We start from the raw sequence: 21279 nt of genomic DNA on the forward strand, positions 1-21279 counted from the left end.
CACATGTGTACCTATCAGCCACTCCTATGGCAGGCCTTAACAATCCTGGAGGCAGAGTGCTTGGTAACATGTGAGATGGTGCTCTAGCATGAGCTGAGCCAGTCTGCAGCTTTCGGAACCATGTCCTTATAGCTGTTCTATGCTATAGCCTACCATATACTCTTAAAGTGCCTTATAATCTTAAACGGTTATGGTAACTATGGTTTGGCTTTATCAAAACATGCCGTGTAAGGTGTCTAACACTTTGGAATAATACCCCCATACCATTTCTGGCAATGAGGATATTATTCCTCCCTTCTAGAGGGAGAACACATGTTGAAACCTACTTACCCGGTCAAAGTTAACCAGAGCCCCAGCATCACAAAATGGATGCTGCTGCCACAGACACAAGTCTGACCTCCTGCTGCTGGGAGTCCTTCCAGCGAGGGGGGCTTCGACAATAGGTTTCCTGCCTTGGGAGGTGCGAGCAACACCCCAGACAGGAGTTAGTGTATTGGGGCAGGGAGGGATGAAAGAAACTAGACACTGCCTGGGGCACACAAGGTGTCCCATGCATAGTCCAGTTCAAACCGGCACTGGGGCACTCCAGCCCCAGCTCTGGCGCGAAACTGGACAAAGGAAAGGGGGTGTAACCACTCCCCTTCCTGGTCCCACCCATAGGAGGGACCTTGCAGGTAGCCCAGCCCACTAGCCCAGTATATCAGTAGGTAGCTGAGCCCTGCTAAATTAGATTAACCTGAATCTGCAACTTGTACAGATACTCTGGACCTTCGACATTCGACCTCAGGAAGAAGACTGAAGAAATCTCCCTTGTGGCCAAGGAGTGACCACCCTGGGCAACCAGGCAGCATCCAGCGACCGCTGCTTGCTTTGCGACTGATCCTACAAGGGACGACTGCAGAGACTGACCAGCGCCGAGACTTCCAGAAACCTCTGACCCAGATTCACATCTACAGCGAAGCTGAGACCCGTGGAGGCGACGAGGGACGTGGGACCGGCGACTTGGGAAAAGTGGCTAGTACCTGACTAGCGCGACTTCCGAGGCTCCCTCGAGGCTGTGCTTGGGGAATTGAGAATCCCCCATCCCGAGCACCATCTGCAAAGAAGACCAGCTCCCCACACTTCACGTGTTCTGCGTGGGGCCCTTCTGCACCTGAGTTGCTCGACGTGTTGTCCGGTTGCTGGCCCGTTGGCTAGTGACCTCTGCGACGACAAACCTTTGTTTTCATCTTGCTGGTCCGGCTCCTCCAGACTGGCACCCGCTCCTCTGTGAAAGAGAAGCACCCCAGACCTTCCTGGTCTGCCCCAGAAGCAAGTCCTCCATCCTGCGTGGGTTCCGCTTGCCAAGGCTTGTTGGGTCCTGACTCGACTTCGACGCCGCCGACAGCAAGAGCCTTCGTGGGACAGCTCACCTCCTGGTCCTGGTCGTCCTCGACGCCTTCTGGTACCCGTGACTGCTGCGACAAGCTTCACCTCTTCACCTGCATCTTCACGACATCGCCTGGTTCCTTCCTGGTTCCTTCCCGGCTCCTGGCTGGTGACCTAGACTCTGTCCCTTCTGCTTGCAGGTATCCTTCCTTCTTGATTCCATCTTTGGGATCCACCGGACACTCTTCACTGACTGCCTGTCAGCAACTTTCCTTCAGGTATCCATAGGAGTCAACGACGAAACCCGATGCAAGTTCACACCTATGCACCCGCAGCCCGTGGGCTAGGTAACTTGAGTACTTCGGTGCTCACAAGGGTATTGACTATCCAAGGGTCTAGTTTCCGAGTCTCGACTTCCTAGCTATACCAGAAGTGTCCTAAAACTGTTACTTTCTAATAACTTCCATTTCTATTGACTTTTACGCATTACGCGTGAGTGTTTCCACTCTGCACCTGAATCCCTTGGGCCTCCCACTTCCTAACCTTTGGTAGTATAGTGTAGCCCCAGCGATTCCCTAGGCCTAGGCCTATCCTGTGTTCGTGACAGTGGTTCTTATACCACTTACTTAGTATATGGTTTGCGTGCCCCCTAGGGCCTAACTGTATTACTTACCTGTGTGACTTAATGTATGCTTAAATAAGACTGTGTTGTACTTACCTCGAATCTCATAAAGAGTGCTGAGGGTTTGACTAGAATAAATACATTCTATTTTTATATATATCTGTTGTGGTGTCCTTTCATTTGGTATTCAAGGGATTACATATGGTATAACAGCTGGCTTCACATGCCATTCAGAGTTTAGCCTAAGACTGCTCTTGTCAATGCTACCACTAGGATAGCTGGTCTATAAGGTTGACTTTACAACCAATCACCATAAGGGTTGTTTGGACTGATACAAGGTGTACACTAGAATTAGTGACATCATATATCAGGCCAACTTCTCACACGCACTAAAACACTTGGGATGGGTGACGAGCTTTTCTTAGGGTATGGTGGAGCAAAGAAGGGGCGTGCTGTACAGAAGAGACCCATATCAGGCTGGGCCATCCTCAGCATTAAAATATGTTACGCCTTGGTGAAGAAACATCCTCCTGAAGACCTTAGGACCCATTATACCAGGGCGAAGGCAGCCACCACGGCTGTTCAGCATGGTGTTCCGGTTCGTGACATCTGCCAGACAGCCACGTGGGCATCTCTGCACACATTTGCCAAGCATTTCTGCCTGGACAACCAGGTCCGCGGGGAGGGGGGTGCTTTTTGGTCGTTCTCTTCTGCAGGACTTTTTGGTTTGAAGCTTTACTGTAGTCCCTCCTCCTGGGATGATATTGCTTGCGTATCTGTTTGAAGGTAAGCAATCTGCAGCTAGATGTCTCTGTCAGATGTACAAGTTACTTACCTTCGATAACGCCTTATCTGGTAGAGACATAATCTAGCCGCAGATGTCTTACCAACGCAGCAATCTCCCCCCGTCACGGCAGATTAGTTTTAGCATAATGGCTGTTTCACTTCAGGGCCGTAGTTGTTTTTAACAAACCATGGTCAGTAACTTCATGGCTCCACGCTTCTGGAAAAACGCGAAAAGTACTGACAGCGTGCCGAAGTGGCGCCCATATAGATGATGCTTCCATTTTTCTTTCATTCTTTTATTAATTCTTTTTCTATTTCTTTTTTCTGTCATTTCTTTTTTCTTCAGTATTGCCTTCTTTCTTTCCCTCTTTCCATATTTCTTGCTTTAACTCATTTTCCTTCTTTCTTGCTTTCATTCCTTTTTTCTTGCTTTCTTTCTTTCCTTTCTTCTCTTTTGCCTTCTTTCTTTCTTCTTTCTTGCTTTCTGTCTTTCTTTCCTTTGTTCTTTTTTTCTTGGCCTCCTTCCTTTTTTCTTGCCTTACTATTTTCTTTCCTTCTTTCTTGCCTTACTTTTTTCCCTCTGTCCTGTATTTCTTTTTTTTTGTTTTTTTTTTTTGAAACCGTTTATTACAGAATCCAAAAAATATACAAAGATGGGCCTACAACCTTCAGGCCGGCCGCTAGCAAACAGAAGGAGCATGTAATACAGACAATAGAACGCACGCTGCGGCAAAAGGGAATTCACAGGAGTTGAAAGAGACGTTGGCAGCCACACCATCCGGACCCCACACGACGGTTTTGTTTTTATATAAATAACAACAAAAAAACAAGTCCACAAGGCAACCCACAGTCGGAAACAACAGCATGTGCTCCCCTAGGGGGGGGACCCCACTGGTTCATAGGAATATCGAGGGGGGGGAATAGGTCAGGACGGGGACTAAGTAAACTCATTGCCCAGAACCGGGAAGACAAACAGGCTAAGGAGACGGGGCCGGTGACGGATCAGGCAGTAGCGGCGGGGTACAGATTCCCCCACGGTAAGCGTTCCAGGGGCCCCATACTTTCACCCATGTCCCAGGCTTACCTCTCGCAATATACACCACCTTTTCCCGAAACATACACCAATCCATGTTGTCCTTCCACTCCGAGACAGTCGGCGACCTCTGGGAGCCCCACAGTTGCGCAATGTCACGTTTGGCCACCATATATCCCAGAGTCGCCCACCACGTCAGCGGCACTGAGTAGTCGGTTGGCTCCCATACATTCAAAAGACATCTCCTCGCCTCAGGCAACAGCGGCACATGCGTAACTACCTGCAAAACCTCATGCACACCACGCCAGAATCGCACCACTTCCGGGCATTCCCACAGAATATGGAGAAAGGTCCCCAAAGAACCACACCCACGCTTACACAACCCGTCCACAGCATAGCCCATACGCATCAGCCTCGGCCCCGTAACATAGACCCTATGGAGTATCTTGAGCTGGACGAAGCGAAGGCGGGCCGGTATGGCCACCTCTTTCGGGGAGGCCACCGCAGACACCCAGTCCTCGTCATCCAGCTCCAATCCATCAGCCCCCCACGCCTCACGAAGGCCGGTCAGCAGTCCCGAATGGTCATTGATGAGCTTTTTGTAAATTAATGAAATCGTGCCGTCCGGGACATGCCCATCTAGCACTCTATCCTCCAGAGGGGAGTACTCCGGGATGGAGGCAACGTCCGGAAATACGGAGCACAATGCATGACGGATCTGCATATAACGAAAGTACTCCCTGTCCTGCAGCTGGAATTCTGTCTGCAGCACATCGAACGTTTTGAATCCCCCCTCGTCCAGAGATCGCCCACCCTGCTGATGCCTATCATGTCACACTTCTCAAAGCCCTTCGAGGTCCACAGGGAGCCCAGCCGCTCAGATGCGTATAGTGGCGTCGCCCGGGTCAAGCGATCCTTCCACCCCATCGCCACGTTAGCCGTATATCACACCCGTACCATGACCCTCGTGGGGCCCGTCAGCCGCGCGTCATGCGAGCTAGAATAAAGCGCCCGATTATAGTCACCGCCCGGCAGTAACATTTTATCCATCTCAAAGGCCGGGTTTAGGGCGGGCCCGTAAAGGCCGTGATTGATCGCAGCCAGCTGGGAGGCCCAGTAATATCGCTTGATATCTGGGAGGGCAACCCCCCCCGTCGTACCACGGGAGCGTCAGCTTCGCCAGGGCGCTACGCGGCCTACCCTCCCAGAACAGTCGGCGCTGCAAACTCTCCACCTCGCGAAAGTAGCGCGCCGGGACAACGTCCATTGTATTCTGCAAAGCATACAGGAAACGTGGCAGCGACATCATCTTAAACAATGCCGCCCGGCCGAGCGGCGAGAGCGGCAAGCGCTTCCAACGCGCGACGTCCTCCTTCAGGCGCTGGAGGGGGGGAAGCAAGTTCTGGCTATATCGGGCCCCCGCGTCCAGGGTAATGAAGACACCCAGGTACCTAAATCCCCGCGGGGCGATCTGGATAGGACAACCCCGCGGAAGGATAGGGTCCTCCCCAGAGAGGACATACACACACGATTTAGCCCAGTTGATGACCAGGCCGGAGTTGAGGCCAAATGAGTGCAATACATCAACCAGTACTATCAGTGATTTACGTGGGGAAGCCAGGTACAGAAGAATATCATCAGCGTAAAGAGATACGCGGTCCTCATACTCGGGGGTCCATCGGAGACCACGAATAGAAGGTTCCCACCGCAGCCACTCCGCCAGGGGCTCCAGGGCAAGCGCGAAGAGGAGCGGTGATAATGGGCAGCCCTGCCGTGTGCCCCTGCCCAGCTCAAACGGAGCCGACACTCTACCGTTCACAACCACCTGCGCCAGCGGTCCCGAGTACAACAATTTCACCCAACCGATGAATCCCGGGCCAAACCCAAACTTCGCCAGTGTCGCCCAAATATATGGCCACTCAAGTGTGTCAAACGCCATAGTGGCGTCCAGGGATGCCAAAATGGCCGGTTCCCGTATAAACGGGACACGCGCGAGCACCCCATGCAAGCGCCGCAGGTTAAGCGCAGTGTTGCGATGGGGGATAAAGCCGGACTGATCCTGGTGAATCAAATCGCACACCACGCCAACCAGCCGATTGGCCAACACCTTGGCGAGAATTTTGGGCTCCGCATTCAGCAGCGAAATAGGCCGGTAGGACGTGACCCGGTCCCGCGGCCTCCCCTCCTTGTGAATGACCACGATAGTAGCCAGACGCTGGTCTAGCGGGAGGGAACCCGCCGAACGGGCCGCGAGGAACACTGCACGGAGATGCGGCGCCAGCGTATCCGGTCGCAGCTTGTACAATTCGATGGGAAGACCATTAGGACCCATGGCCTTGCCGGAAGCGACCGAGCGTATGGCGAGAGCAATTTCTTCAGAGGTTGGGGCGGCGTCCAACGACACTCTGTCCTCCTCCGAAAGGGAAGGCAGCGCGATATCCCTAAGCATGGCATGGGAGTCCTCTTCCGAGCGGGAGGACACCGGGGAATACACCCCACGGAAATATTCTGCAAAGCAATCGACTATTTCTTCCGGTTCCGTGACACACACACCATCCAGTTTCTCAATCGACGGGACAACTCGACTCGCCCTCTCCTTTTTATCCAGCCACGCAATCAATTTCCCAGCCTTATCACCCACATCATACAGTCTCCCCTGTTGCTCTCTACTGAGGCCCCTGGCCGCCTCCGTGACGAGGGCGTTATAGGCCGCCTGCTTGAGTCGGAGGACATGTAATTTGTCATCCGTCACCCCACATTCGAGGTCGCCCTCCAACTCAGTTATTTCAGTTTCAACACGGATCACCTCCTCCCGCTCGCGCCTCCGGGAATGGGAAATAAGGGACAGGGCATCCCCCCGAATCACCGTCTTAAATGCCTCCCATAGCGAGACCGCAGATGACACCGACCCCACATTATCATCAAAATATCGCTTATGGGACTTAACCAACTCTGCGCGAATGGTGGGGTCGCGCAGGTACCAGGGATTAATCGGGGCCACCCTACCCTCTCCCCTCGGGAGAATATCGAAGTGCAATAAGAGCGGGGAGTGGTCTGAAATACCCCGCGCCAAATAGCGCACCTCCCCGATCCTCCCCGAATGCGCCGCCGGCACCAGGACATAGTCTAGTCTTGATAGACTGCCATGGGCCCCGGAATGAAAAGTGTACTGTTTCTGCGTAGGATGTTTCAAACGCCAACAATCCACCAGCCCCAAGGCATCCAATAGGCCAGACAACCACGCTTGGGCACGGGGGAGATCCCTAGGGGGGTGACGGTCCTCAATTCCAGAAATCACAGCGTTAAAATCCCCCCCAACCACCAGAATCCCCTCCGGAAGGCCAAGGAGGAGGCGCCCCAGATCCGCAAAGGTGGTCGTCTGCAACCCTGGCGGGACATAGACAGAAACAAAAATAATCACTCTGCCCTCCAGTCTACCCACCAGAACCGTGTAACGTCCCCTGTCATCATGGAGTACCTCATCAACTTCCAACGGGAGCGAGGTCTTGGCCATGATGCCCACACCCCTTGAACCCGACGTGAAGCCCGAATGGGCCAGAAGGCGGTAGCCCCGCCGGTTCATAGCACGAAAGGAGTTGCCAATGAGGTGCGTCTCCTGCAGAAAAACTATGTCAGGTGAAATTTGTTTCAGGAACTGCAGGACCACACCTAGTTTTATCCTGTCCCCCAGTCCATTAACGTTCCAGGACAAAAGACTCAGTCCCCTACCCCCCATCATAAACGAAAGCAATCACTCGTCCCCCCGAGAGCACTTTGAGAATAGCACGACAATACTTTTGCCTTGTGGTACAAATGAACAACACCCCACCCCAACCCAACCGCCCCAACAAAACTCCCCCCTCCCTGCACCCCTGCATGAGCCCAAACAGCCCCCCCAACTTACAGTGTGCCTGTCGCCCCTATATAGTTGAAACTAGGTAAACCCCCTAGAGGAGGAAAGAGTACCCCTTCGAGACCCCGCACCACCTACAAAGGAGGGAGAACGAGTACAAAAAACGAGAGACCCTAAGCTTGGCCGAAAGCGGCAGCATCTTCGTCCAGAGTGAGTCCCAGTATCAGCACCTCAGTCCCGGTCCAGTGGGCCTTCTCCTCCCGCAGCCCCCCCCCCCGCCATCCCGATCCCGACCCCCAGACAAAGTGTCCAGCCAGTCCCCGGCCGCTTCAGGACGGTCAAAAAAGTGAGTGCGACCATCCACCTCCACCCGCAGCCTGGCCGGGAAGAGCATGGCGTATTTTAAGTTCATGTCCCGAAGCCGCCGCTTGACGCCCAAGAAGCTCAGTCTCTGCTTCTGGACCACTTGGGTGAAGTCAGGATAAAAGTTCACCTCCATGTTCTCCAATTTAATCGGCCCTTGCAGTCTGGAGGCTTGCAGAATTGCATCCCTGTCCCGAAAATTAAAGATACGGGCAATAAGAGGCCGCGGAGGGGCTCCGACCTTCGGCCTTCCCCCGGGAACTCTATGAGCCCTCTCCACCGCAAAAAATGTACTCAGTCCCCGAGGCTGGAGATGGGTAGTGATCAGGTCCTCCACAAAAAGATCCGCCGCCGACTCCTCCCGTCCCTCAGGTACTCCGATGATGCGGATATTATTCCTCCGGGCCCGGCTCTCGGAATCCTCCAGGCGCCGATCCATGAGCGCACTCGCCTGACGAAGCCGGTGTACCTCCGTCTGAAGGGCCGCCACCTCAGTCGTGAGGCCCGACGCGGTGTGGGCCAAAGAATCGACCCGGTCGTTGGTCTTCGAGAGATCAGCTCTCACCAGGTTGACATCAACGAGGACCGCGTCGATTTTATACGCTAACGTGTCAAACCGCTGGCCCACCGAGGCCTTCATCTCAGCAATGGCGCCCATGACGTCTTGCAGAGTCAGATCTGTGGGCAAATCCGGGGGGCACTCAGAGGACTTGTGCGGTCCACCGGGAGATCCCTTCGGGAGGGTGTAACGGTCCATGATGTTGGCCTGATGTGCGGCGCCACGCCGGGTCGACTTGGCCTTCAACCGATCTCTATCTTGTTTAGTGGCCATCGTCGCGGGTCTCACACCCTCACCAGCCACGCAGTAAAAAGCGAGCAATCAAGGCCACGAGCTCCGGGGGGCCACCCCAGGACGGTGGAGCGGGCCACAGCAGGCAGGCAGGCAGGGTCTCCCAGCGAGGCCACCCCAACACCAAGAGCGCCGCGATCCCACTTGCAAAGACAGCAAGGGGGCGCGAAAGTGAAAGTGCGGGGTACGCGACTCGCCAGGCCCAGCCCGCCGTTGTTGTTCACTTTGCCACCGGGTCGCCCCCAAACGCGAATCCGGGGTCAGGAGAGAAGTAGGCCGCAAACTTCAATCGGTGCTCACTCCGGCACCCGAGGTCCGATTCAAAAACGGGAAACGGGTACCACCTCGGCTCAGGCTTACCGACACAGTTCCCTCAACCGATGCAGGATGAAGTCAGGATAAACGTAGGAGGTTGCGGAGGTCCTCGGGAGCCTCGCACCTACGCGGCCATCTTGGTTGCGCGCTAGGCTCCTCCCCTGTCCTGTATTTCTTTTTCCTTCTTGTCTTCTTTCTTTCTTTCTTTCCTTCTTTCCTTCCTTTGTTTTTATTTCTTTCCTTTTGTGCTTTTTCCTTCTTTCCTTTCTTCTTTTGTGCTTTCGTTCCTTCTTTCTTTCTTTGTCAAAGGCAGAAGGCTGGCACCCAATGACATAACGATTGGCTTTTTTTAGATCTATGTTTGCCAAGGCCCTCTGATTTTACTAAGATTATGTGTATGATCTAGTTACTTATCGGGTTTTTCAGAAACACTTCTTCCATTTTTCTGTGGTTGTATCATTCACATTTTTCTCCGACTCATTTGAGCGTGCATCAGGGGGCACCCTGTCACCCCACTTCAGCCATTAGCAGACATCACTGTGAGTTACAGCATGCTGCTCTTCCACAAGGAGCACATACACACCCAAAGTATTTCCCTTCCGTGCTATGGTTTACTATGGTAATGTATGCTTTTCTTAGGAGGAAGAGGGTGTGTCTTGCCATGTATGATACATTTGTGGTACAGCTAAACAAAGCCTAACCGCTCTTAGAAGAAATTTCCAACCTGACCACTAGGTGGCGTGGTACCTGGTACCTACAAAGTTGATATTGGTAAGAGCCAGAGTGTAGGAGAACCTGAAAAAAAACTTCAGCAGTTAAGAACCAAGGTGTTATCATTCCCTTCAGGCCCAAAATGATGTAGGGCTTTAACAACGTCCAAGCCCCTTTGACTCAAGACTGTCTTTAAACGTATTTAATGTATATATAAATATTGTTTACTTTAACTAGAGGACCCCGCTAAGATGTAGAACGTTGTGTCTTTCTGGGAGTTGTATATTGTGTTTTGTATTGCTGGCCCACTAACTTAAGGATAGTATTCTAGTTTTAGGATCAAGAAAGGCCCCTTCAGTTGTTCAAAATGTTAGCATGAAACATTTTGAATGGTGCTGTTCCCAGCTGAAGAAGGGACCTGTGTGTTCCAACACTGATTAATATACTGGACCATCTATGATGTCTTCTGGGCAAAGGTTGTTAATAGGAAGCTGTTCCTGACCTCTTGTCTTTTTCTTTTGATACAGAGTCTTCTCTGACCGCCTGGTGAATGACAGTGACATGGAGATCTTCATTGGGATTCTGAGTGAGAAGCTTGCCTCCCTCTTTGATTTGACCTTCCACAACATCTGCCCCAATAAACAGTCACCTATATTCGGTATGAATCATTAGTCAGGAATAAACTTAGGTTTGTTTTTCCTGGAGGTTCTCTGACAGACATTCAGATCTGTCAATGATAGCATGGTTGGCTGTCCTGCTTCACATTTTCTTGTTGATTATGGACATTTTGTTGTAGTTTGTGTGTTCAGGTGGTCTTGGCAAGAAGTATGATCCTTCGACTGCTCTGATACAAGCCAAAAGAAAGTTGTGCATGTTTGTCCATGAAAGTGTAAATAGCTAAGTAGCTTTGTAAAACATATTCTATTCGGTGTGTGTTTTCATTACTGTAAAAAACAAAATAGTGATTTGTGGAATATTTCAATGCGTTTCAGCTACTGGTAAGTACTTTGGGCCACACTAGAAAAGTTTATCCATATGCTACTCAGCCTTAGGTGTGCGCCAATAGGAACAGTCAAGTCCTTACTGCGAGGCCTTTTCATTTCAGATCAAGAACAAATACAACCCCAGACCGGTTTCCACCATTTTAAACCGCATCAGTGAAGTGCAGCTTAACTCTGATGGCACAGCGAGAATGGCACCCATGTCTCGACATACCCATCCCACTTTCATCATCTCTCTTAGAAAATCAAAAAGTGATGGGCCAAATGCTTAATCTAGGTCTCTAGTGATTACCAAGACCGGTGTTTCAGTCCTTTTTTCTCCCACTCTGGCATTACAAACAGAGGCAACCATCTGGTTCTGCTCCAGACACACCCAGCTTCCCGTCACACTTGCAGCCTGATTGCTGTAATCTGGTACCAGAGTGGCCCCTCTCACTGCATCACATTGTTGAAACCCTCTACATGGAACTTTGGAGCTCAATTTATTTTACGTCAAACTCTCAGGTAAATGTATAAACATGTCAGGAGTTTGCTCCAGGAAAAGGAGAGAGCTGGGTCAATTGAGAGCACAGGGAAGGAAAAGAGCAAAATATTGAGTCTCTGTGTTACCTATTTGGACTAATTTGAGGCCTGAAGGATGCAGCAAATAGGACTAGTCCCTAATAGATAAGGGGTGATACCTACATACACAGGGCAGACAAGGAAATCCAGCAAGGCAGATGCAACCCCAAACAAGCATTTGCAGTGCAATAGGTCTCGCAATGGCAAGATATTGAGCTATTGGAATTCTAAATGACAATGCCTTTTATTTATGTGTTTAAAAAACTGCAATAATAGAAGGCATTGTCATTTACAATACCAATAGGTCAAAGTTTCTAAATGTGAGACCTGTTGCATTGCAAATGCTTGTTTACTATTCAGCCTCTTAACAGCTTGGGTTTTTTCCTGCATTGTGCCATTCAGGGCAAAGATTGCATTTGGCTGGTAAATCATGCAGGCATTGTTACTAAAACAGGACTAAATGCAATGAAAATGGACTACATAAAAGTAATGGTACTTCAGTAAAAGAAAGACTATGCTCCGGGGCAGATGCTAAATGTCTGCTAAATACTGCAGGATGTTATTTCCTTGTTCAAGTTTTGTTACCCACGAAAGACGGCAGACTAGTAACTCATAAATAAACGTATTCAGATGAGGTGAAACCCAGCATCCTTTGTGGGCGAGGACACTAAGAATTACCTTTCATTGCAGCTTGTTTCATATTTAGATGTTATCTGAAGGAAACACGTTAGTTAGATTCCTCACCTTAGAATATCCCCAGGCGTCAGGCTGGATCCGGAAAGATTTTTCGCCAGCAATACCCTTGCGCGTCGCTAGGCGTCGTCTGCTGCTCCGCGTCCGTCGTCAGTGTCGTGATCGCCGGGATGACGTCGTCGGAGTACTTAGACGCCGCCCTCGCGCGCTGATGTCAGTTCTTCTTTTTTCCCCACCAGTAAGCGCCGATCCGGGAAGAGCATACCCTTTTAGTCACTTTTTGACTAAACTTTTTTGAACTCTTTTGGTTCCATTCTCGTCGACCTCGACTCTGGTGCCGATAGGGATGCCTGGATTCAAAGCTTGTGACTCCTGTCAATGACTGATGTCGGTCACGGACCACCACCGCCGGTGCCTCTATTGCCTTAGGGCCGACTACGATGCCGAGTCGTGCCTCGACTGCCATGCCTTGACTTCGAAAGCTAGGCGGGAGCGGGCCCGCAAGCTGCTCGAGTACCGGCAGCCATCACCGCTCGTCGGGGTCCAAGTCTTCGAGATCCGGTAAGTCAAAGCACAGCAAGAAGTCGAAGAGGCGACATCGCTCTTCTGGCTCCCCTCGCCGGTCGCGTGACTCGGCTGAGGGTTCGGGTGACACCACCCGCGCGGCTCCGTTGGAGCCGCAGGAGTCCCGTCCGACCCCATACCCTCCGGTCTCTGGGTCTGACGCGACTCCGGCGGAGATCAGAGACTTCCCCGTGGCCATGAGGAGCCTGGCTCCGCAGTCGACACCTGCTGGCGCGCCTTCGGGCCCCGCAGGCTCGACTGGGAGGCCTAGCGAGCCGGCGGCTCCGGCCCAGGCGCCGTCGTCGACTCCGGTCCCGAAGCCGCAGGTCCCCGACGGATCCAGGCCTGGATCCCAGTCGGCGCCGGTCGACCCCACGACCCCTCCGCCGGCGCCGACTCCTCCGGTGCCGCCCCCGCCGCCGCCTTCGGGCGACGCCGTTCCACGGTTTAGTCCCGGTCCGATCCTGGCGTCAGAGCGGAGCCACCCGGCGCCGCACCCGACGCCGATGGGTGGCAATTTCATCTTCTGCCCGGCTCCAATCATTCCACCTGTATACCAGGAATCGGATGACGGTGATGACTGGGAGGGGTCTGAGGACCCTCTGGCCCGGCAGGGCCAGTTATCTCAGGACTGGGCAGACAAACTGGGTGATGCCAGTGGTCTTGACACCTCCCCTGACACTGGCTTCATCTCTCCTCTGACCGTGGCTTCGGAAGAAGGTGCTGCATTTTCTGTGGTGCAGCGCAAGGCGGCCAAAGCCCTTGGGCTGGAGCTGCCTGCTGTGGCCGTGAGGACTAATCGCCTCACTGAAGTGCTCCAAAGGTCAGCAAGCTCCTCGGAGCCTCTGCTGCAGTTTAATGAAGCACTGATTGAAGTTCTGAAGGGCACCTGGTCCAAGCCCTCCACAGTTCCTTCTGTGGACCGGAACGTGGCCAGGCGCCATCGCCCTGCACCGGGCGACCCCACTTTTCTGTCCATGCACCCCACGCCCGAGAGCCTGGTTATCCAGGCCTCTACCTCCCAGACCTCCTTCCCGTCCACTCCCGTAGATCGGGAATCCAAAAGTTTAGAACAGTTTGGGAAGAAACTGTTCTCCTCTCTTAGTTTGGGGTTGTGGTCTATCAACACCGCGTGCCTTTTGGACCGTTACTCCCACTCTCTGTGGGATACAGTGGAGGACGTGCTGTCCCAGTGTCCGGAGGAGGCCCGGACACGGCTCGCCCAGGCTCTTGCAGAGGGGCAGGATGCGGCACGGCATGCAATCCGATGTGGACTGGACACAACGGACTTGCTGGGCAGGGCAATGTCGACCACGGTGGTGCTTCGGCGCCACGCCTGGCTGCAGTCCAGAGAGTTTTTCCAGGGATGTACAGAGCACCCTCATGGACATGCCCTTCGATGGCAGTCGCCTTTTTGGCGACAATGCGGATAGTGCGCTGGAGCGCTTTAAGGACTCCAGGGCTACGGCCAAGTCCTTGGGCCTCTCGGCCCGCGCCCACAACCTTCCGCTTTTCGCCCCTTTCGTGGCCAAGGAAGGGGTGCCCCCTCACGTCCGCCTAGCCACCGGCCGCAGAACCAACCTCCACGCGGACGCGGACGTGGATTCCGCCGAGGCGGTACAGGGGGACAACGTGCCGGTCCGTCCACATCTACCCCAGCAGCATCCGCCTCAAAGCCCTCCTAGTCCGAGCTTTCAGGCCCATTCCACACCAGTGGGTGGCAGAGTTCACCATCACCTGCTCCACTGGCGTACCATCACATCAGACAGGTGGGTGCTGCAAATCGTCCGAAGGGGCTACTCCCTCCCCTTCGAGGCAACCCCTCCAGCCATGTCACCTCAGTGCCACCGAATTTCGGGGGATCACTTGCAACTTCTGCAGGAGGAAGTTACGGCCCTCTTGGCCAAGGGGGCCATCAAGCGCGTTCCTGGTCCAGAAGTAGGTTGTGGTTGTTATTCCCATTACTTTCTGGTTCCCAAGAAGGGCAAAGGGGGCCTACGCCCTATCTTGGACCTCAGGAGCGTCAACGCCTTCCTCCGGAAGGAGAAGTTCAAGATGCTCACCTTAGCTCAGGTTCTGGCTGCCCTAGACCCTGGAGACTGGATGGTAGCGTTGGACGTGCAGGACGCTTATTTCCACATCCCCGTCCTGCCGGCCCACCGGCGTTACCTGCGGTTCACGGTGGGCCAAGAGCATTTTCAGTTTACCGTGCTCCCCTTCGGCCTCACCAGTGCCCCTCGGGTGTTCACCAAAGTGATGGCGGTGGTCGCAGGTCATCTGCGCAGATTGAGGGTTCCAGTCTTCCCCTATCTCGACGACTGGTTGCTGAAGGTGGGCTCGCCCCAGGCAGTCGTCTCCCACCTCCAGACTACGGCCGACCTCTTGCATTTGCTGGGGTTTTCCATCAATGTGCCGAAGTCGCATCTGAGTCCCTCCCAGAAGCTCCTCTTCATCGGAGCGGTTCTGGACTCGGCGCAGTTCCGGGCCTATCCTCCGGAGTAGCGGGTCCGGGATATTCAGGCTCTGATTCCCATCTTTCGGACTCTATCCCGGGTTTCGGTCAGGTTGGTGCAGCGGCTTCTGGATCTGATGGCCTCCTGCATCCTGTTGGTGCATCACGCCAGATGGTGGATGCGGGCTCTGCAGTGGGACCTGAAGTTTCAGTGGGCCCAGCATCGGGGCAACCTGTCCGACCATGTCTTGATCTCGGAGGGCACTGCAAGACAGCTGCAGTGGTGGCTCACAGACCGCGATTGGGTCAGTGGCAGATCCCTCTCCCTACCCCAACCGGAGCATGTAGTAGTGACGGATGCGTCCCTCCTGGGATGGGGGGGCCACATGGGAGAGGCGGAGATCAGAGGCCTCTGGTCTCCGGCGGAGTCCCGGCTCCATATCAACCTTTTGGAACTGAGGGCGATCCGGCTGGCACTAAAGGCATTCCTTCCCTCTGTCCGGAGAAGTGTAGTGCAGGTGTTCACGGACAACAGCACCGCCATGTTGTATTGCAACAAACAGGGTGGGGTGGGGTCGTGGACCTGCGCCTCTGGACATGGCTGGAACATCAGGGCATCACCCTGGTGGTTAAACATCTGACGTTCAGATAGCCCGCCAGAGCAGACGAACTCAGCCGCCGGTGCATGATGGATCACGAATGGCGTCTAAACTCGGACGTGGCACAAGGCCTCTTTCGGCTGTGGGGAGAGCCTTGGTTAGATCTATTCGCCACCGAAGAGAACGCCCAATGTCAGCAGTTCTGCGCGTTGGAGTTTCCAAGGCGGCACTCGCTCGGAGATGCTTTTCGTCGCGAGTGGAGTTGCGGTCTGTTGTACGCCTTTCCGCCTATACCACTTCTGTCCAGAGTGCTGAAGAAGATCAGGCGCGACCGGGCCCAAGTCATCTTGGTGGCTCCGGATTGGGCACGAAGATACTGGTATCCCGAGCTACTCAGTCTGTCGATCGATCCCCCGATATGACTGCCTCTTCAGGAGGACCTTCTGTCGCAGAAGCAGGGGACGGTCCTCCACCCGAACCTGTCCAGCCTCCACCTCCATGTGTGGAGATTGAGCGGCAGCAGTTGATGCCATTTGACTTGCCTCCTGAAGTCTGTAATGTTATTCTGGCAACCAGGCGTCGCTCCACAAAATCGGTATATGCCTGTAGGTGGAACAAATTTGTTGCATGTTGCACAGCAAAGGCTGTGGATCCCCTTTCCGCCCCTCTTTCTGAGGTTCTCCTCTTTCTTCTCTCTCTGGCCCAGCAGGGCTCTGCTGTGGGCACCCTTAAAGGATATCTTTCAGCTATTTCTGCTTTCTTACGGCTTTCTGATCAGCCTTCTCTTTTTAAATCCCCTGTTATTTATCGATTCTTAAAGGGCATTACTCACATGTTTCCTCCTGTCCCTTTCGTAATGCCTCAGTGGGATTTGAATCTGGTATTGACGTTTCTGATGTGCGCTCCCATTGAGCCACTTCATAATTGTCCCCTTCGTCTGTTGACCCTTAAAACTGCTTTCCTGGTTGCCATCACCTCTTCTAGAAGGGTGAGTGAGCTCCAGGCTCTCTCTTCTAAACCTCCTTTCCTTTCTGTCCATCCAGACAATGTTGTTCTCAGGACTCATCCTTCCTTTCTCCCTAAGGTGGTGAAAGCCTTTCTCATCGGACAGTCTGTTACGCTGCCCACCTTCTTTCCGCCTCCGCATCCCTCGAAAGAGGAAGAGAGGCTCCACCGTCTGGACCCCAAACGGGCGTTGTCCTTCTATCTGGACCGCACCAAACAGTTCCGGGTGGACGACCAACTCTTTGGCTATGTGGGCGCTAAGAAGGGGCGGGCGGTGCACAAGCGAACCATCTCTCGGTGGGTCGTTTTGTGTATCAAGGCCTGTTACTTGTGAGAAGTTGGCCTGATGTATGATGTCACTAGTTATAGTGTACACCTTATATCAGTCCAAATACCCTTATGGTGATTGGTTGTAAAGTCAACCTTATAGACCAGCTATCCTAGTGGTAGCATGGACAAGAGCAGTCTTAGGCTAAACTCTGAATGGCATGTGAAGCCAGCTGTGATACCATATATAATCCCTTGAATACCAAATGAAAGGACACCACAACAGATATATATATAAAATAAAGTGTATTTATTCTAAGCAAACCCTCAGCACTCTTTATGAGTTTAGAGGTAAGTACAACACAGTCTTATTAATGCATACAGTAAGTCACACAGGTAAGTAATACAGTTAGGCCCTAGGGGCCACGCAAACCATATACTAAATAAGTGGTATAAGAACCACTGTCACGGAAATAGAATAGGCCTAGGCCTAGGGAATCGCTGGGGCTACCCTACACTAGCGTTAGTTAGGAAGTGGGAGGCCCACGGGATTCGTGTGCAGAATGGAAACACTCACGCGTAATGCGTAAAAGTCAATAGCAATGTTACAGTTTAGAAATAGATAGATTTAGGACACTTCCGGAGTAGCTAGGAAGTTGAGACTTGAAAACTAGACACTAGGATAGTCACTATCCTGATGAGCACCGGAGTACCCAAGTTACCTAGCCCACAGGCTGCGGGTGCATAGGGGTGAAGATGCGTCGTTTTCGTCGTCGACTCCTATGGATGCCTGAAGAAAGATGCTGACAGGCAGTCAGGGGAGAGTGTCCGGTGGATCCCAAGCCTGGGATCAAGAAGAGAAGAAACCTGCAAGCAGAGGGGACAGAGTCAAGGTCACTAGCCAGTGACCACGTGGAACCAGGAAGGAACCAGGCGATGTCGTGAAGAGTTGCAGGGGAAGGTGAAGCTTGTCGCTGCAGCCAGGAGGACCAGGAAGCGTCGAGGACGACCAGGACCAGGAGGCGAGCTGTCCCACGAAGGCTCTTGCTGTCGGCGGCGTCGAAGTTGGACTAGGACTCACCAAGCCTTGGCAAGCGGAACCCACGAAGAACAAGGGACTTGCTTCTGGTGCAGACCAGGAAGGTCTGGGGTGCTTCTTCTTTGCAGAGAAGCGGGAGCCAGTCTGGAGGAGCCAAACCAGCGCAGAAGATTTCAGGGAGCGTCGTCACAGAGGCCACTAGCCAGCGGGCAAGCAACCGGACAGACGCGGCAAGCAGGAAAATGCTGAAGGGCCCCACGCAGGACTCGTGGAGTGTGGGGGGCTGGTCTTCGGTGCAGATGGTGCTTGGGGTTGGGGCTTCTCAATCCCCGGTGCACAACTTCGAGGGTACCTCAGAAGCTGCGCTGTAAGTTACTAGCCACTTTTCCCAGGTAGCCGGTCCCACGTCGCTCGTCGCCTTGTGGTAAATATTCTTTTTTACCTTGACTGAATTTCATACGGAATCTAAAATAAAGTAAAATAGCTCAGAATAACAAGAGGCAGAATCCGTGGTATAAGAGATTTTCTGAATGGGCTTTATTCCAAAATGGCCGACTCGAGTGGCGGCCTTCAGGTTCCGTCACCACGAGGGTTCAGGAAGTGAAGTACAATACTTTATTGACAAGAAGTAACTTTTATAGTTCATACATTACAATGAAATGAATGCAAAAGGCGTAACAATTGATAAGAGAAATGACATATTGGTACGTAATCGAAACTAGGCGTAATAAGGAGCAGAAAGAAACATGATTGGCTCTGATTATCATGCATAGGTGGATCTATAAGATAATACTTAACATAGATGCGCGCGCAACAGCATGACGTGTGATTGACGTGCAACTAGGGGGTGAAGGGGACTTGACATTTAGCTCTACATGTGGAGACGAGAAGTCTGGGGGGTCAAGTCAACCTAATCCCAAATCATATCTAACATCCTATGTTTAGAGAACTATGTTATCCACAAGAAAAGACTCTCGGACAGAATCTATTCTATACTGACTGTGTGTGCGTGTACAAGCGTCTAAGTGTCTATATGAGATGCGAGGGGCAGGAAACTTTCCATGGCAACAGGGCTATGAATTACTTGCAGGAGGACGGAAAGGCCGAGTCCTTTGCTTGTGAGCTTAGAGGAAATGTTTACCTAAATCACTGAACAGGAATGCATCGGCTGAAGAGCAAAGTAGATAATTCGAAGGTGAAATACAGCTTCTTGGCAGGCAGGCAAAACTGGCCGAGGCAGGCACCGTTAGCTGCACAGGGAGTAGGACAAAGTTCATGGATACAGATGCGAGCTCAAGCTGAAGCTGTCAGAGACAGAGAGCAGGGAAGGCTTTAAGGACAGGATCGGGCCTACTTGCCTGAACTGTAAAAATGGAGTAACTTAGCCATATAAAGTCGGTGGCCTTTCATACTTAGGAATCGAATATCCAGCCCATTGATGGCGGATCTGACAGAGAACATGTTGACGGTGGACGCACATATGTTTGCGTTTTGGAAACTGGAACTGGAGGGAACATACATGTACTTGTGACATGCACATAGAACCGTTGGGGTCCAAGATAGGGGACATAACTGATCAGGAAAATCCACACTTCCACATTCCCTCCTTGTCCCCTACTTGCCCTTCAAGAGATATCAATCTTCATCATTCCATCGATTTGCTCATGGAGCATCATTTCTTCTTCCTTCTTCTTCCGGCATTTTGAACGAGAACCTTGATATGGAATGCATGATGTGGCACACAGACCACAAATCGCTGGTCCACATTGCAGGCATAAACAACAACTGAAGAGCATAAGAAGGCCAATACCTAGGAAGGATAGAACTCTCCATCCCCAGGCTGATATCACACTCCAAAACCACCCGGACCACGTCCAAGTGCCTGGATTTTCGTGTATCTGGCTCACAATCTTATGAAGGCGTGTTATAGCTTTATATACAGATGGCGAATTTTCTGGTATGAATATGCAGCAGCTGGATCCGATGACCCTGCAAGCTCCGCCCCTATCGGCCAGGATGACGTCAAGGACAAGACGATTCTGGAGAACAACAATTCTCATTACTGATTGTTCCTCTGTCAGATTGCCTAGGGCGGCTATAGTCTCGTTTACTACAGCTTCGAGAGTCTTGGTTAGTTTACGTATCAGCTTACTATTTGATATTGTACCTATATAGGGAAAGATACCTTTATTGAAATCTACATACTTGTCCCATGCCGTCTCAGTATAATCGACAACTGGGAGATCTCTTCGCTCTCTATTGTGTACTAAATGAACATTCCGATAATAATCAGGTGGAGCTAGGAAAACAGGTGGCAGAAGGAATGCTATGTAACAGGTACCATCCCAATCTAGAGGCAGACGCATATATGCCGTCTGACCACATATAAAGTAAGAATGGCGAGAAGCTCTAAATGAAGATTTACCTTGATCACTATATTCTACTGTAGTAACGCATTGGCTATGGCCCATATGTATGGAACCAACTTTTCTTACACATAATTCACCCTTAACTGAAAATACTGACATAGTGGGCAGAATTAGTTCAACTTCGGATTTGACATTCAGAATCATAAGATTAGGTGTAAAATTACCTAATTTATACACTTCATTTTCTAGATCAGTTCCTGTTCTACTGGGGCGACCCTCCTTATTAGGATGACAGACTTTGAATAAAACTAGATTCAGATTTCCCCATATCCAATGTTGTTGATAAACTGCTGTGTCTGGGTCTATGGAATTTAGTAAACTAAACCATGCTCCACAGGAGCCATTGTGTGTGAACGGATGTGGAAAGAAAGGCAGAACTCCTTTGTTATTCTGATAGGGAGGGAGTCGGCCACACACCCAACAATTGGTGGCATTACTAGTCTGATGGGAATGATGTAACATACTAATGAAAGTGTTATTGCGCAGCGCAAGTCTATAAGATAATTCATGTGGCGGTAGGTCACTAAAAGAATGTTCAGCAGCAACATTATAAACATGTCTAGAAATAGGATGATATATGTGCAAAATCACACTCGTAATAATTACTAAAACACTCAATAAAAACAAAATTAATAATGTCCTCATACAGTAGCTACGCAGTGATTTACAATACGCCTGTCGTTTCAACATTTCTCGGGTATTTTCTCTACTCAGGTCCAAGGGATACATGTCGGAGACAATTCAACCGCTTCACCTTGGAGAGGACTT

At 51.7% G+C, this 21279-nt stretch overlaps 1 protein-coding gene across 1 annotated transcript in view; it reads left to right on the plus strand.

Annotated features, from left to right (window-relative positions):
- The window catches only part of DNAH2 (dynein axonemal heavy chain 2), a 2945517-nt gene that overhangs the window by 1809116 nt on the left and 1115122 nt on the right, over window positions 1-21279 (plus strand). The window contains exon 54 of the mRNA XM_085638712.1: window positions 10429-10559. Within this exon, the coding sequence (XP_085494838.1) occupies window positions 10429-10559 (131 nt within the window). The remainder of the gene's footprint in view (window positions 1-10428; window positions 10560-21279) is intronic.

The sequence above is a fragment of the Triturus cristatus genome, chromosome 12 (assembly GCF_964204655.1).
Source record: "Triturus cristatus chromosome 12, aTriCri1.1, whole genome shotgun sequence".
Classification (NCBI taxonomy): domain Eukaryota; kingdom Metazoa; phylum Chordata; class Amphibia; order Caudata; family Salamandridae; genus Triturus; species Triturus cristatus.